At 44.5% G+C, this 17,155-nt stretch overlaps 1 protein-coding gene across 1 annotated transcript; it reads right to left on the bottom strand.

Annotated features, from left to right (window-relative positions):
- Positions 1-405: 405 nt before the first annotated feature.
- On the bottom strand, positions 406-17,131 carry LOC133366610 (ras-related protein Rab-35-like). The gene is made up of 6 exons (XM_061589893.1): positions 15,507-17,131; positions 6,419-6,469; positions 4,862-4,985; positions 4,429-4,553; positions 2,028-2,152; positions 406-1,748 (listed from the first exon to the last, which is right to left on the bottom strand). The coding sequence occupies exons 1-6, from the start codon at positions 15,559-15,561 to the stop codon at positions 1,620-1,622; spliced, it is 609 nt and encodes a 202-aa protein (XP_061445877.1). The 5' UTR covers positions 15,562-17,131; the 3' UTR covers positions 406-1,619.
- Between the last annotated feature and the right edge of the window lie 24 nt (positions 17,132-17,155).

The following is a 17,155-nucleotide window of genomic DNA, read 5'->3' as shown; positions in this document are numbered from 1 at the left end:
TATGTGTGCAGTTGTTGCTTGTGTGTGTGTGTGTATTGCTATTTTCTGTTCCAATAGGAAACTTACGAATACTTACTAAAAGTGCAACAGTGGTGTCACAAGGTGCTAGGACTTGTAATATGTACTACTTAAGAAACAATTTCAGAAAGTGCTTTCTGACCTCCTCCTTTCATACTTTTTCAGAGGCGCCAGATTTTAACTTCCATCCAAAAAAAAGAGAGAAGAAAATCAACTTACATTTTCTGTTGACTTTTTACCTATCTAGACCTTTTTCTTCCACAGTTCCATATAGGTGAAAACAAAGTGCAATTCCAGAGGGTATCAACAGATAGCATTATGACAAAATCTTCCTGTTGGCACCAAAGGATGGTAGCCATGTTTTACAGAAATAAAAAAATAAGGTGGTTTCATATCTAAATTTCTTTATTGAATAGTGGTGTCTCCTTAAGAGGTTTAATTAATGCCATTAGCAGTGGGTTAACACAAGATGTTTTAATTATGTACATAATTCATTTTTGTGTATATAAAATTAATGAAGCGGACATATTGCACAGTCAAAGGGTCCCCATATTTAAAGACACAGGGAGGGCAGATACAATTTCACCCTGTTGTACCCAGAGTTTGGGAGTTGTACGGTGCAGACCATCTACCACATCCAGATAGAGTTTCATATTCCTAGTTTGGAGCATACCTTCCAATTAGTTCCACAATTTCAGGAGGGAGGCCAAGGAGACAGGATGGCACCCCAACCTCAGTTTCAAGTGTAGGGCAGGGAGGTTACGAAGAGGCTTTTCAGTCGCAACACTATTTTTGAATATGAACATAGGTGGCTAGTCTCTCAAAGGATTGTGGGGGGGCATATGAGGAACAGATTAATAATCCCATTCCAGATCCAAGTGGGAGAAGATTACATCCTGGGTTTTAACCAGGCCTCAGGACAGTGTTCCCATTGCTCAGCAAACCCCAACTGAGAAGAAAACGGAGGCAATCCTCACTATTGCTAGGGGAAGTATTGTGAGTTGTCCTGGATTTCCTCCGTTTCATCCTACCCCTCATTAGCCACAGATGTTGCTGTATTGTCTTCCCCCCACGCACAAAAGATACCCATTTCCTCCCCCCCCACACACATATTTTATAGTGAGTGACCCAACAATGGATATTGTGCTGCACTGCCATAGCAACACAGGGTGGGAATGGAAGGAAGAAGAGGAATAAAATACATAAGAGAGTTTATAGGCAACACTGTAACTTTTTTTGGGGGAAGGGGGACTATTCATCATCTTGATACAATTTGTTTCAGGAAATGTTTTTAATGCTCTTCAATGTGCCCCATCTCCCCTGCCTCAAAACCAAGGAGGCATTTCAGTGCCAATATAGATTTTTCCATCCCAGCAACTCAAGCTCCCCAAGGGCTGTGGGGAGGGGAGTGTAGTTCCAGTGCTGTGAGCATTCATACACATTCTTGTGCCCTCCCATCAAGATTCCAGCCTCACCTCCCCCCCGTCACACATGCACACGCATACGGCATCTATTTTTACCCACCCGCCCTTCCACAGTCCAGTCAGTCACGCTCAGGATTTGGGGGCGGGGAAGAAGAGGAGAATACAGAGGTTGTCCCTTCAGCAGCATTTCTTGACAGATGGCTTCTTTTTGGGCTTGTTGATTTTGACAACCTCATTCTGCTGTTGGAGTCGCGCCAGATTTTCCTGTTTGGTTCGGAGCACCATGGCGGTGATGGCATTGAACATCTATGGTGGAGGAAGAGACAAGAAGCTGAACCTTCCTCTCCCTGCTAAGCCCCTCCGCCATGCACAGATACATTCCTCTACAGCAGGACTGAGGGACCTGTGGCCCTCCAGATGATTTTGGACTCCAATTCCCATCACCCCCAGCCAGAATAGCACATAGATAATGGGAGTTGTGGTTCAGAAACATCTAGGAAATCACAGGTTCCCATCCCTGCTCTACAGCTCTTGCACATCAATGCCCCTTCTTGTCTCCAGCCTCACACCCTCCCTATCCAATACCTCTTCAACGTTGAGGTTTTCCTTGGCGCTGGTCTCAAAGAGGCGGACCCCCATTTGTTCACTGAACCGCCGGGCGTCCGCTGTGTCCACTTGCTTCCGTGATGGGTCCTCGCATTTGTTACCCACTGACATGATTTGGGGGAGGGGAAGAGGAGGCGGCAGAAGCAACAAAAGAGATCCAACAGCTTTAAGTATTATAGCAGAAAATACCCAAAGAGTACTAGCTGTAGAGACAGTATGTTTAAATACTTTTTATTTATTTATTTTTATTTAGCTGAACTTATACATCACTTTTGTCACAAGTGACCTCAAAGTGGTTTACATACGAATAAGTCGCTTCCTTACAAAATACAAATCAATCCACTATTAACATAATGGTTATTGACACATTCCAAGTATTCCAAGGAAAATTGCTTCGTAAATTACCAAGCCAAAGCAGTACAACTGCTCCACAGAAACCAGACTGTCTAATAAGATCACAGAGCCATGTATTGTCTTGAACAGTTGTGCTGATTTAAGGTGTTAGGAAACAATTCTCCCTAGAAAAACGGAGTGACCTTGGCTGAGTTGTCCCAGGTTAATCCATGGCACCTCCAGAAAAGGATCAGCTAAGTGACGGGGGGGGGGGACCAGAGTCTGCCCAAGACTGAAGAATTGCTGCCGATTAAGAGTACATAGTACTGATTTAGAAAGACAATCTTTTATAAGGGAACTTCCTAGGACCTATAATGTGCCAAGAATTAGGTACTTGGTTTATAATCAGTTAGTACTTTTAATTTCCCTTTTCCAAGAACTTTAGAACAGCTTAACTAGTTTGCAGGCTGATTCTTGGTTTTTGGGTCAAACTGCAAAGCCTGAGCAATGTTTTTCCCAGCTTTAAAAATGAAGGGCAAACCACAAAAAGTGTTCCCGCAACAATGCACTCCAGGTTCACCCAGGAAATGTCCTCCAGCTGATATTGTCAGTTCCCAAAGATACTTTCCGCAAGTCAGCATGGCTAGCCTACCATGCTGCATGGTATTCTTCCCTTCATTTGAGACAGCTGGGGAACCTGTGGCCCTCCAAGTATTGATGGACAAGAATTCCCATCATCCTTAAGCATTGGCCATGCTTACTGGGGCTGACGGAAGTTGTAACCCGACATCTGGAGGGCACCAGGTTGGGGAAGCCTGCCCTAGAGCATGCTGGGATGCCTTCCTAAAACTGAAGGCTGGTTTTGGAGGGTCAGAATCATCATCACCTCCACAGGCATGGTCTGAACCAGAGCTTGGAAAAGTTACTTTTTTGAACTACAACTCCCATCAGCCCCAGCCAGCATGTGCTGGCTGGGGTCTGATGGGAGTTGTAGTTCAAAAAAGTAACTTTTCCAAGCTGTGGTCTGAACCATTCCTTCCCCCCCCCGAGCAACTGCATGGAGGATGCAGTGCTTCCCCCTCTCCCCGCATGAAAGAACACAATGCACCACCAGCCAGGTGACCTAGGGCCACTCAAAGGCTATATAACCCCCTGCCTCCCAGGAAGAACATAACAGCAAGGGGGAGAGCAACCTGGCCCCATACTTTGACCAGTAAAGAAGCAGCTGCTCCAACGTTTGCTTCCCATTCCTTTCTCTTTTGAGTCATGTCTATTTGATTGTCTGCAGAAAGAGACCATCTTATCCTTTACCAATGTGCAGCACTTAGAATTTTATAGGCAATTTAAATAATTATCACCATCATCATCCTATCCCTGAATGAAGCCACAGCAATTCAGAAGGAACTTCCACAGTGGCTCAGAAGTTACATCCTCTGTGCAAATCTGTTCCTACAGCAATTAGGAAGCAATATGCGTGATCTAACCCAGTGGTTCTCAAACCTTTTTGGTCTGCGGCACACTGTAAAACATAAAAGTTTTCTGGCGCACTTCATGTACAAAATTAAAAATATATTAATATATTTTAAACTATGAATAAAAATAACAAACTATAGAAAACTATTACTTACCCTGTACAAAGGGGTTTCTTCTCATTTTAAAAATATACTTTCATAATATTTGAGGCACACCTAGCCACCTCTTAGGACGCACCAGTGTGCCTGGGCGCACCGTTTGAGAATCACTGATCTAACCTAAGCCTGAATGAATCTAAGGACACCTCCTCCGGTCTGATGTTCCCAAGACCCACTAGCAGCTGTGCATGGCCAAAAGTTAAGATACAAGCCACACTCACCAGGGGTATAAAGATTCCATGTGGCCCAGTATCAACGAGATAAGTGCATCTTGGGAAATCTTTTGGCTCTCAGCTTAGCATGACTAGCTTTTAGTGTACTGTGATAGGAACATGACTCTGAACTTGGAACATAAGTCCATTAAACATCAGAAGGCTGAGCGGGGGAAGGTAGGACTACAACTGTGAGTCACTCACCCAAGATCTTGCAGACACTGTCACAGTTCTGCCCAATCTCATGCAGCCAACGCTTGACGTTAACGAAGGACTCTGCGTTTGTCACATCATACACAATGATGACGCCATGAGTGTTACGATAATACCTATCAAAGGAGAAAAAGAGACCATAAGATTGGATCCAGATCCAAGAATAAGCCTCTGCACCTCCCCTGGAAAGGATAATTTCCTCTGAACTCAGAAATCCCAGCCATTCCACATCTTTTTATCATAGATTCATACCCCACCTTTCTATGAAGTTACAAGGTGGCTCACTCCCCACATGCATGCATTCTGGCCAACTAACACCTAGACTAACCCCCACCCACGGCCTTTCACAACTCAGGTGTTCAGAATAACTCCATCATCTGCCCCACAGAATACCCAGGTATCCCCATTTCTGTGCCAGGCTCACGTGGAGGTGATGGTTCGGAACCGTTCCTGTCCAGCAGTATCCCAGATCTGCAGTTTCACCCGCTCTCCATTTATCACTAGCGTCCGAATTTTGAAATCTACCCCAATTGTTGTAATATAGCTGCCTGTGGGAGACACAGGGAAGGGAACAAAAGAGTTAGAGCAGGGAGTTAGGGCAGAAGGAGAAAACTGCTGAGAAGATTTATAGACAAACTAGAAATGCACAAACAGGAGAATACAAAATTGTGTAAAAATAATACTGGAAAGTACAGACAACAGACAGATGGAAATATGTAGACCACAGAGATAGAAACAGGTGATCATGAGCACCATCCATAATTCTTGGCATTAAAAGATACTCACACTGACTGTGATGGTTGCAATGTCAAAGTACATTGCAAGCACCACAGTGAGATGAGATACAGTTAGGGGCACAGATTCACAGGGTGTCCTTGGGCAAGTCTCTCAGCCTGATCTGTAGCAGAGGGGACAGGAGCAACCTCTCTCACAAAGTTTGTTATAAGAACGGATGTTGTACAATATGCAATTAACAAGCTGGGATGAAGTAAATCATGATCTCAGTTTTCCCAAATAAAGTGGTCAGAGATGACTCAACAGAAGCAGCTGCACGCAAGGATAGAGAGAGAGGAAGGATTCTTTCTAAAAAGATGGTCTGTGCTGCAACACTTTAAAAGGACATGCAATCTGCAACTGTCAAGGGCTCTGTTATAGCTTTTTCAGCAGTGCAAATGGAATCAAGGTGTGAAATAAGTTAAGCAAACTAGAACAATAGTCTATCTGTTTATTCTGTAGCCAAAATTAACCGAGGAATGCCACATAAATTAAACTGAGTTCCTTTTGGGCCCCATTGTATCTTATAATTGATTTAAAAAACAATAAGTGTGTTACAAGCAACTGCCCATGGATGCTTTAAGCAGACTGGGTTGCAACAGCAGCCCTATCCAATCCTTCTTCCCACTAGCATGGTGGGAGTAGGGATGAGCTCGCTGCCCCCCACCCTGCACATCCCCATTCCTGCGTTGAGGGCTGAATGTCTGCAGCAGGGAGCCTACTCTACCCACACAGGAGGCCTATTTGCATAGTGCAGGCCTCTTCGGCAGACATTTAGTCCCTAATACATGGGGTGGGGAGGCTGTAGAATTAGGGATGTGGAAGACGGGGCAAAACCAATGGGCTCATCCCTGCTCTCCCTCTCACGCGATGGCAACTGTGTGTCGGGGGGGGGGAGAGCAAAGGTAGAAAAGAATAAGTAAATATGGCTAATATTGCAATATGTTTGATAGGTAGAGTCTTGGCCCCTCCTTCATATATGTGAGCGGATTGGTTACGGAGGCTGCATACATCATATATTTAAAAGCACATCCCCTCCCCCAACAAAGAATCCTGGGAGCTGTAGTTTACCCCACACAGAGCTACAATTCCCAGCACCCTTAACAAGCTATAGTTACCAGGATTCTTTGGGGGAAAAGAATGTGCTTGAAATGTGTGGTGTACCCTAAACCCTAGTGAGTCAGAACAGAGGGGTGCACTTACTTACCAGAGAAGGTGTTGTCTGCAAAGCGGAGTAGGAGACTACTTTTCCCAACCCCTAGACAGGAAGAGGAAAAAGACAATAGGTCATACAAAATTCAGCCCTTATGGTTCCCCCTCCCCTTTAATTTTTAACAACCTTTGAGGCAAATGCAATCACTTCAGCAAAGGTTGCCTGCTCCCCACCCAAAGCAAACACACCCGCCCTGGCGTATGTACTCAAGGTGGCCACTCCCTGTCAAAGCTTTTGTGTCCCATGGAAGGGTAGAGAGTGGCAATGGAAACTCGCAAGGGATTATGGGGGAAACACACTGAGGATTAACGATTATACCTCAACGTGATTGCAGTGAACGCGATCCTCATTTGCGGTGGGGGTGTGGAGAGAGAAGATGGGATATACAGCCCAGAAGTCACTAAACACACAACACCATTTATAAATAGGATTTGAGAGGGTTTCACAAGGAGGAAGAGGAACAGGAGGGAAGGTGCCTGTTGGGGCTGCCATTGTAGCCATGTACATACTATGAGCTGTATCCCATACTAGTCCTATTCTGGGTAGACCCATTAAAATAGACAAATTTAGGTCCATTCATTTCAATAGTTCGACTCTGAATAAGACTAGCATTGGCTAAAACCCTACAAGATTATTTCATGTCATATAACACAGTCAGACAACCTTCACAGGTATCCATGTGACAAATCCTACTCATCTACTGAGAGATGTCACCTTCTGACATGGCTCTGAAAGAGTTTCTTGCCCTCACAGCTTATCACCCCCACCTCTTCTCCTCCTTCACCACCATTTCTTGAGCAGAGCCACAGCAAGACTGAAAGACCCAAATGTTATCTTCTCTTGTCCGAGTGCTGAACTTCCCCAAAGCAGTTGCAAATTAGGTAGGCCCTTTCATACACCCGATGACACCTCTGAGTCCTTTGAAGAGGTGTAGGGGCCTTCCTGAACCATTCCAAAATGGAAGGAGTCCCTCTTGGTTGCCATTGTTAAATACAAAGATAGGGTACAGGCTGGTAAAAAACAGAGGAAAGAACTCCAGGTGCCAGAAATAAGATTTATTCTAGGCCCAATGCCTTTTGAGAGGAAATCCTTCCCCAAGGCGCTATAAATATACAAACATACATACATAGGCAATGGGATAGAGAGGATAAAATATAATGAAGTGTAACACTATATGTGTTCACACCCCATTATCAGGGTCCTTGCAGAAAGTTCTATTTGCGTTCAAGCAAATGCAAATTGAATTCCTTTGCAGGCCTTCCCCATGCAACAACAATATCATTGTCAGCAATTATATTTATTAGTCACTTTATTTCACAAAAGCAACTTACAAAACATGAGGAGGGTCAGGGGCTGAGCGAAGCAGGGGAGAGCAAACACAACAAAATTGCACTACAGTTTGGCATTCACGGTTCAAGCAAATGTCCGAACAGACCTACATTCTCATAATCACATATGAAATACCAAAAATTATCAGTATGCTTTCGTAAAACAACTGCAAGAATGTAAAGTGTGTAAACATAACAAAACCTAGTTCAAAACAGAACACCTAAAAATGAGACAATATTGAGAACTTCCAAACAGCCCGATTAAGCGAGGCTCAAACTGTAACCAAATAATTCTTTATCCAAAATGAATTTATATAAACTGGAACCAGTTACAATATTCTGTACTCACTAGCCGAATTTCCTGTTTTATATTACTCATATATTTATAGTGCTCTTGAGGAAGGATTTTTGTTTACAAAATATATCAGGGGTGGAATAAACCTTATTCCTAGCACCTGGAATTCTGTATTTTTTCCTTCTTTGTGCCTGCCTTCACTGCACACACACAACTTTTGAATTAGTGCCTGGTTACATGTTACAGTTTTTATTTAGAAATATGTATGTATGTATGTATATCCCACCTTCTGTTTCTCTCACACAAACATACACACAGGCAGCTTACAAAATAATGCTAAAAGCATGAAAAATATATAAACACAATAACTATAAAGACAGACAGGGATAGCAGCTCAAACACACAATTCCAGGATGAGTGCTTAATTTGCAATTCCAGGACAAATGCTTAATTTGAGATATGATTTTTGTAACCCTATAGGATTTTTCCTGGAAAAGGTAAATCCAAATTAAATGGGGGGGGTATAAGCTGGCATTTTGATGCCAGCGATGCTGTGTGGGCGCTACAGAAAAAGTGCATCCACAAGCAGCACCAATCCCACAATAAGCACCTGCCTGGAAGCCCCCCAAGAAACCTAAACTCTGTACTAACCATTAGGGAAAACCAAAAAACCAAGCAGCTCAACAAGCGAAATGCACCGTATCTTCAAAGCAGCATCTTTCCAGCTATGGCTTCCCTCAAAGCATCCTGGGAACTGTGGCTTGTTAAGGGTGCTGAGAGTTATTAGGAGACTGCCTATTCTCATCACAGAGCTACAATTCCTAGAGCTCCCTGGGAAGAGGGATTGACTGTTCACTCTGAAAATTCTTTGGGGGAAGCCAAGACTGTTGAAAGTGCAGATATGGCCAGAGTTCCAGGACACATTCCATCTGGGTAAAAGCACTTGGGGAGTGAAGCAGGGCCGGTAAGGGGTGTGGCCTGGGGAAAATTCCAGGGGCAGAAGAGGCTTGGGGGCCACATTTGGCTCCCAGGCCTGAGGTTCCCCACCCCTGCTACAGAGCAACACAAGATGAGAGGTCTCTGCCTAGAGAAGCTTTACATTCTCCAACTCAACACAGAAAGAGCACCAAAGGGAGGCGAGGAAGGTGATGGCAAAGAAGAAATGTGTAGAGACACAGGCTTAGCTTTAGCAGATGGTCAAGATGGCTTAGGAAGTATCACTCCCTCCTGCAGCAACCCCAGCTGAGGTCAGCCAACAAGGCTGTAGCCAGAACAAGGCCCCGAGGTATCAGCGGGAGAAATCAAAGGTGTGCAGAAAATACAAAAGAAAAAACTCTCTAGGGGAAAAACACCTAAGAGGGCAAAGCCCTACAAAAATAGCCCAATAGGGATGGAGCATGCTGAAATGCTGAGTTTCTGTTGACAGAGGGGATGGAAAAGTGGGGTGGGGAAGAGAGGGGAATGGGATATCCTGGAAGAAGGCATGGCTGGCTCTCCAAACTGGGGCACTCCACACTGCAACTTTTTGTTGCAGGCCCCCCACATCCATCTCTAAAGGCAGGCTCTGGCTGTTAAGAATTCCAAAGGCTCCCCAGAGAAAGCTGGACGGGATCACAGCCACTGTTCAACATTTATGTGCTTATCTTTATCTCCTTTACAGGTCAATTTTCCTAAGGATTTAGAGGGGGAGAAGCTGGGAAAAAAGAATTCTTAAGAGGGTGCCCTGTGGCTGTACTAACCCTTCCCAGCCTTCTCCGTGTGTCTCCAAGGGATCCTCGAGAGTGCTCATTATCAAGCAGAGGCTGGCTTACCTTTCATGCAACACCTGCAATGTGCAGCAGGCTCTTACTAGAGGTAAAAAGCTTTATATCCCACCCACTTCGACCCCTGGTGGTTGTCAATCCGTATGGACAGTGATGTGGGGTAGAAAATTCTTCACTGTTATTTTCCCCCCACAGAAAAAAGTCAACTTCAAAAAAAATGCATTGTTTCCTAAAAATAATCAATAGCGTAACGAATGGGATAGAATACCAGCCAAATAGGACAGTTTCAAAGTCGTGATTAGCTTTCTTCAAGCGAGCCCTCTGGTTTCGTTTATGAAACCCAGTTCCAACCAATCTGGGGCTTCTGGAAAAATTTCAAGGGAAAAAAAATCTGGAATATTTTCCAGTTCAAAATTTCCCACAGAGCACTGACCATTGATTCATGGGAGCTCTGGTTGTGTCCTTCTCGATACCTCAGAGGTGCCACCCATCCATGGGAACACTCAAGGCTGATCAATAATTTTTCCCTTTCTGACTTATTTATTTCATTTATTAAATTTATACCCGCCCTTCCTCCCAGTAGGAGCCCAGTGCTGCGACACATCAGGCCTTCTGCCTACCAACCCTCGTAAGATGGGAAAGGGTAGGAAGAGCTGTAAGAACATAAGGGAAAACCCTGCTGGTCAGGCCAGTGGCACATCTAGAGCACTCTCTTCGCCTGCATTTTCCAGCAACTGGTATTCAGAAACACACTGACTCCAACAAAATACCTCACTGGTACACACAAGATGCCTCAGGAATGCCAGGGCCTTATTGGCCCTTTTTAACCCTGAGGCTAAGAATTTCACCTGGGCTCCACATTTGTTCTGTGAGGAAAAAAATCCCTTGCCCCCACCCCCCACTAGCTGTACAATGCTATCACTATTACCGAATTCTGTCTCCTCCTTAGCTAAAAGACCCAGTAGCACCAGTTAATTCCAATCCACCTCTACCTCATTCTTATTACCACTTGTGACTGTAAGCCCTCAGGGGCAGGGGACCAAGCAATTTCTTTTTCTTTTGCACGCCACACTGCTAGAGCAACATTATCATTTCGAGAGCCATATGTGAGCACACCAACACCTCCTTTCCTGCTTCCTTCACTCGTCCAGTTTGGACTTTTGTTCCATTTTCAATTCCATCACACACTGCATTTTTTAAAAAAAGTCCAGGCTCATCCCCTGGCATTTCCAGATAGGGCTGGAAAAGAACCCTTCCTGACACCCTGGACAGCCCTAAGATTCATCCTGACTGTTAAAAAAAATCACACTTGCCTGACTTGGGGCTATATTTGGACCCAATGAGATTTCCAATGGAAGGATGGGGTCACTTTGTACCCCAGAAGACCCTCTTTTTTTGGTCACCACAAGTGTGCTTGACACTACCAAAGCACCACTTAATCAGAGGAGGTACAATTTTTCTGAGCAGTATACACTGTCTCCTTCTCCATGCATATTGAGTAAACTGCGGTATTTTTGGACCCCGGTGGGGTTCGGTGGGGTTTTTTTTGCTTCCAGAAGGAAAATGGTAAGTGGTAACTGGCTGAAATTTGGGGACATTGTATGGGTGACAGTTTGTGGCAATTTCCCAGAAGGACAATCCTGTAAGTCTACTCATGGGTAAATTACACAATAAAAGGCAGAAATGTGCCCCCAGGGCTTCTAGGGTATTTTTGGACCCCAGGGGTTTTTCCCCCCAGAAGGAAAACAATGACGTGGTAACTGGCTGAAATCTGGGGACACTGTACAGGTTAACATTCATGACAATGTCCTAGGATGCCCCTGTAGGTCTACTTATGTGTAAATTGCATGATGAAAAGTGCACCTGGGGGTCCAAACGGACCCCAGAGTTCAGGATGATTGCTACGCTAGATGGACCAATGTTCCAATGCAACATAAGGCAGCTTCTGATGTTTATATTCACATCCAGTCCTGCACCACATTTATTTATTTTAAAAAGGTAATTATGAAACTGGACAAGGCCTCCCCACAGGAAGCAATAAAGAAGCTACATAGGAATGACTGGCAGAGCTAGAAGCCTGGGAGGTGAAATCGTAAGGGGAAGGTCACTCTGGCCTCTGTAACCAATGAGAGGAGAGCTGTTCCTCCCCCTTTCCAGGAAGGATATTACAGCAAGGAGATCAGCCTGGCTTCAGCCATCAAAGCACAGCTGCCAGGGAGCCACAATCAGAAAGAAATTGGCTCCAGCTATCAGTTGCAGAGGCAAGGGGAAACCTCCCTCCTCCCTCCCATCCTTTGAGGAACAAGGACTACCGGGTAGCTGCACCACCTCTATGCAAGCAAAAGTAGATGCAACGGCAAAAAATTCGCCTGGCCCAAACTGGATATCAATCCTTGTTAACTCATCTCTTTTGTTCTGGCATTGTCAAACTGATCTCCTTCCTCTTCTGCCTTTCTCTTCCACTTCCCTTGCGAGTCTTGCAGGCCCGAGAGCAGAGCCTGCCTCTCATTTTCATCTGTGTACAAAACACACACAAGCAGCCTCTTGTACTGCATTGTAATTGCAGCAAGCCACCTGAGAAACTATTTCTGTCCGAGAAGTAGAATGAATGAATGGAGGGAAGTAATATTATTAAGCAATAGTTTCCAATTCGACTGAGGAATTCTACATTCACACCAACACCTCAAAAATTTGATACTAGGTACAACACTCAGCCCTTTTGAGGTTTTGTTCCTATTATTTTTGGACCTAAGGGCAGAATAAGGGCTGAACGAGGATGATCACGGGACTGAAAGAACTGGGCATGTTTAGCCTTGGGAAGAGAAGACTGAAGGGAGATATGATAGCCTTCTTTAAATACTTGAAAGGTTGTCACACAGAGGAGGACCAGGATCTCTTCTCGAGCATTTCACAGTGCAGAACATGGAATAATGGACTCATGTTACAGGAAGCCAGATTTCAACTGAACATCAGGGAAAACTTCCTGTTAGAGCAGTACGGAGAGCCAGTGTGGTGTAGTGGTTAAAGTGCTGGACTACGACCTGGAAGACCAGGGTTCGAATCCCCACACAACCATGAAGCTCACTGGGTGACCTTGGGCCAGTCACTGCCTCTCAGCCTCAGAGGAAGGCAATGGTAAACACCCTCTGAATACTGTTTACCATGAAAACCCTATTCACAGGGTCGCCATAAGTCAGAATCGACTTGAAGGCAGTCCATTTCCATTTTCAGAGCAGTACGACAATGGAACCAATGACACAGGGAGGTGGTGGGCTCTCTAACACTGGAGGCATTCAAGAGGCAGCTGGACAGCCACCTGTCGGGTATGCTTTAAGTTGAATTCCAGCATTGTGCGAGGGGTTGGACTTGATGGCCTTATAGATCCCTTCCAACTCTACGATTCTATGATTCTAATATCACTGTAGCGCAACAAGAATGTGGATCTGAAGAGATCAGGCCCTACCTGCTTAATATGCTGAACAGAATCAACTGCAGATTATTTCGGCATCAGAACAGGATGTGTAAAGTAAGTTAACACTTCAGAGAAAGTCCCATTGAGTTCAGTTGGACTTACTCTTAAATAAGTAGGTGTAGGATTGCAGCCAGCTGAATAGGTAATGCTTTAAAACCAGGGGTGGCTAACTTGTGGACTTCCAGACGTTGCTGAACTACAGCTCCCCTCATCCCTGACCACTGGCTATGCTGGCTCAGGCTGATGGGAGATCGAGTCCAACAATTTCAAACAATGGCTTAGCAACTGGGAGTACCCCTGTACCAGTTGCTAAGGGTTGTATCCAATATTAGACATAAGCCGCATCTGCACTATACATATAAAGCATTATAATACCATTTTAAATGGTCTGGGCTTCCCTCAAAGAATCCTGGGAGCTGTAGTTTGGTAAGGGTGCTGAGACTTGTTAGGAGACCTGTTCCCCCCCCCCCGCTAACAATTCCCAGAATGGTTTAACAATCAACTCCTCTTCCCAGAGAACTCTGGAGCATGTAGCTCTGTGAGGTGAATAGAGGGTCTCTAACAACTCTCACTACCCTTAACAAACTACAGTTTCTAGGATTCCTTGGGGAAAGCCATGAATGTTAAAGGTGGTGTAATACAACTTAAATGAATAGTACACCACAGATGGGACCTCATTAAGCATAGACCATTGAAATTAATGGTCATGACTAATTTAGGACCATTAATTTCAATGGGCCTTTTCCGAGTATAACTTAATTGCATAGAGACCTTAAAAAGTTGCTAAGAAAATTAGTTTTTGGCCAGGCCTGAAGCATAAGGGTAGATCTGAATGACTGTAAAGAGTATTTTAAACATACCAGGGTACTGAATGACTTACCCAGGAGCATTTTAAGAAGCCATTTGAGGAGGATTGTCCTTGGTTTGCTGTAGTATAAATTCATGCCATCTCAGAGTACAAAACAGCAGCTTTGTAAACCCCACTTTTCTGCTGAAATAGCTATATTGAGAGTTCCTAGGTGCAGTCCTCACAGGCGGGCGCAACTAGGCCCAAAGGATGCTGGGAATCCTACAAATCAGCACAACTGAGTCTTGTGGAAAAACTGCCAAAAATGTCTTACTGCATTTTGAGTAAGCTTTCCATAAAATAAGTCTCCATGAGAATATGGGGTGCTGAAACAGTGGAAAGGCAAGAAAAAGCCATATATTAAAAGGGAGAAAGTTACAAGGTAAGAGAGCCCTGTCAACCCTGTTACTTCCAAATTCCTTAAGAAGTTCATTGGATTATCTTGTGCATGTTAATCTGTGTGGAGATATTTGCAGGTATGAAGGAGAAACAAGTAAAGGGCTGGAGGAAGAATGACAAGAAATAGTGCCCTCTATTTGGCACTGTCTAGGTCTCATCTTGAGTACTGAGTCCAGTTCTGGACACCTCACTGCAAGAACGATGCAGACAAACTGGAGCAGCTTCAGAGGAGGGTAACAAGAATGATCCGGGACTGGAAACAAAGCCCTATGAGGACAGACTATAAGAACTGGACATGTTTAGCCTTAAGAAGAGAAGTCTGGAGATATGATAGCACTCTTCAAATACTTGAATAGTTATCACATAGAGGAGAGCCAGGATATCTTCTCAATCATCCCAGAGTGCAGGACACAGAATAATGGGCTGTACTTACCAGAAGCCAGAAAAACACTTCCTAACTGTTAGAGCAGTACAACGATGGAACCAATTACCTAAGGAGGTGGTGGGCTCTCCAACACTGGAGGCATTCAAGAGGCAGCTGGATAGCCACCTGTCAGGTATGCTTTAAGTTGAATTCCAGCATTGTGTGAGGGGTTGGACTCGATGGCCTTATAAGCCCTTTCCAACTCTACTATTCTATGATTCTAAACAGGTTTAAATACAAACAAAAACAAAAAGCTCAATCCATATCAAGCAATAACAGCCAATTAGAAGATATGAAGGAGACAGGACTGCAGAGAGAGACAAAAGGAGGGGAAAGATGGGAAAAAACAGGGCAAACACTGTAAAAACAAATAATGGGGGGGAGGATTAAAAGTATGGAATGAAAAATGAAAAGCCAGAGGGTCAAAAAGTTATAGAAAGAGGGACATAATTAAGGAAGAATGAAAAAGGCAGCAGAACAAAACAGTCAAATATAACAACATAGAAAAGGGGGGAACAAAAGATTGGGGAACAACGAACAAACCCAATACTTACCAGAGTCCCCAATGATGAGTAGTTTGAACAAGTGGTCATAATCTTTGGCAGCCATTCATGTGCTAGCTCAACTCCTCCTCCCGTTTCTTTCACGCTCAGTCCTCCCTGCAGGGATTCTCCACTTACTCCCACACTTTCCAGTGGGAAATTTGTTCTATCTCAAAGACCCATTGCCATTAATCAGGACGTGGTGCTGAGCACGCCAGCCTCTTTTCTTTTTCCCAAAAGATCCTGAAAAACTTCCAAATACAATATCAGATTGATTTGTCAAGACGCAAGGATACACAGTCGTTATCTTCAGAAATGGGAGAGTTGAAGCCTTTATTTCTGCCAAATGTCCCTCCAGGTTTTGGAGCACAGATGTTAAACTTCTCCGTCCAAATCTTTGCTTCCTTAAAGTCAGATGACAAGGAACACGCTTCCGTCTGCCAAGAGAGTTTCTTCCTATGTCAACAATCTGTAGAACACACAGTGTCAAATGTCTATTTGCTGTTTTGTATTTTTAAAAGAGTGTGCAGTCTGCAGATCTAACACGGATCCACAGTTTATTAAGATATTAGGTTTTCCTCAGATGGGACGGAACAAATGGAAAGAAAAAAATCACTAAGAAGAAAAAAGTAGACAATAGAATATTTCTTCCCAAAGGGTTAGGGTTGCCAAAAGGTGTTGCAATTGATGAAGAGCTTCAAGCTGGTCCCTCAGGGAAAGAAGTAAATGAAATTCAGAACCAAAAAAACAAACACAGGATGGAGAAGACTTCTTCTAAAATAGCTTTTTAAAAATCCCAGCATTCAGGAGAGGAAATACAAATCCTCAGGCCAAAATTCGTGATTCTGCCCCCCCCAAAAGTGATGAATTGAATATTAAGGACCACAAAAATTATTTTTAAAAAATGTCCAGAAAAGAAGAGGAATTTAGTTCCTTCCAAAAGCCTGCCTGGCTTCAAAAATAAATGCTTAAAAAAGAGGAGTGACACCACTCGCACACTGACAGATAGTTTCAATGGTGGAAAGGGAGCAACAATATAAGGTGTTGGGGGGGACGGAAGGGGGCAGAAAGGAAAGAAGTGAAATACGAATTAAAGGAGGAGAATGAGGGTGAACACATCAGGGAGAGAGATCTACGCCAACAGGAAGAATCTTAAAGTGTCTCCAAATATTTGGCAGTCTCTTTTTCCCTTTAAGATGCGGGGGGGGGAGAGAAGGGGAGCAACGGAAGAAGGATATAAAGGGAAAAAGGAAAGGCAGCAGAGATGTGCCAAGTCTCAAAGCACGAGGGAAGGAGAACCTTAGGCATCAATGGAGGCTCGGGGGAAGGGGAGAATAAGGCTGAAGAAGGAGCGCAGGATGCATTGGCATGGGGAGAGGGGAAAAGAGGCACAAGGAAGGTGGATGCGGAGTTGAAGCTGCCGCCAGGCCAGGCAGTTTGGCTGCTGTTAGCTCCCTCCGTCCTCGCCCTCCCTGCCGGACGCTGGGCTGGGATCAGATGACCGCGTAGCTCGCAGTCAGCAGCTTCCTTCCTGCCTCTCCCCTCCTGCTGCTGCTGCCGCTGCTTCCTCCACCAACTTCCCAGCCGCCTCTCGGGCCGATGGAACGCGAAAGCGTAATTCGAATCAGCGGGGAGGACAGCGAGGGGGCGGGGCTTGGCTT

This window comes from Rhineura floridana, chromosome 11 (assembly GCF_030035675.1).
Source record: "Rhineura floridana isolate rRhiFlo1 chromosome 11, rRhiFlo1.hap2, whole genome shotgun sequence".
Lineage (NCBI taxonomy): Eukaryota > Metazoa > Chordata > Lepidosauria > Squamata > Rhineuridae > Rhineura > Rhineura floridana.
This window is presented reverse-complemented; position numbering and strand designations above follow the sequence as displayed.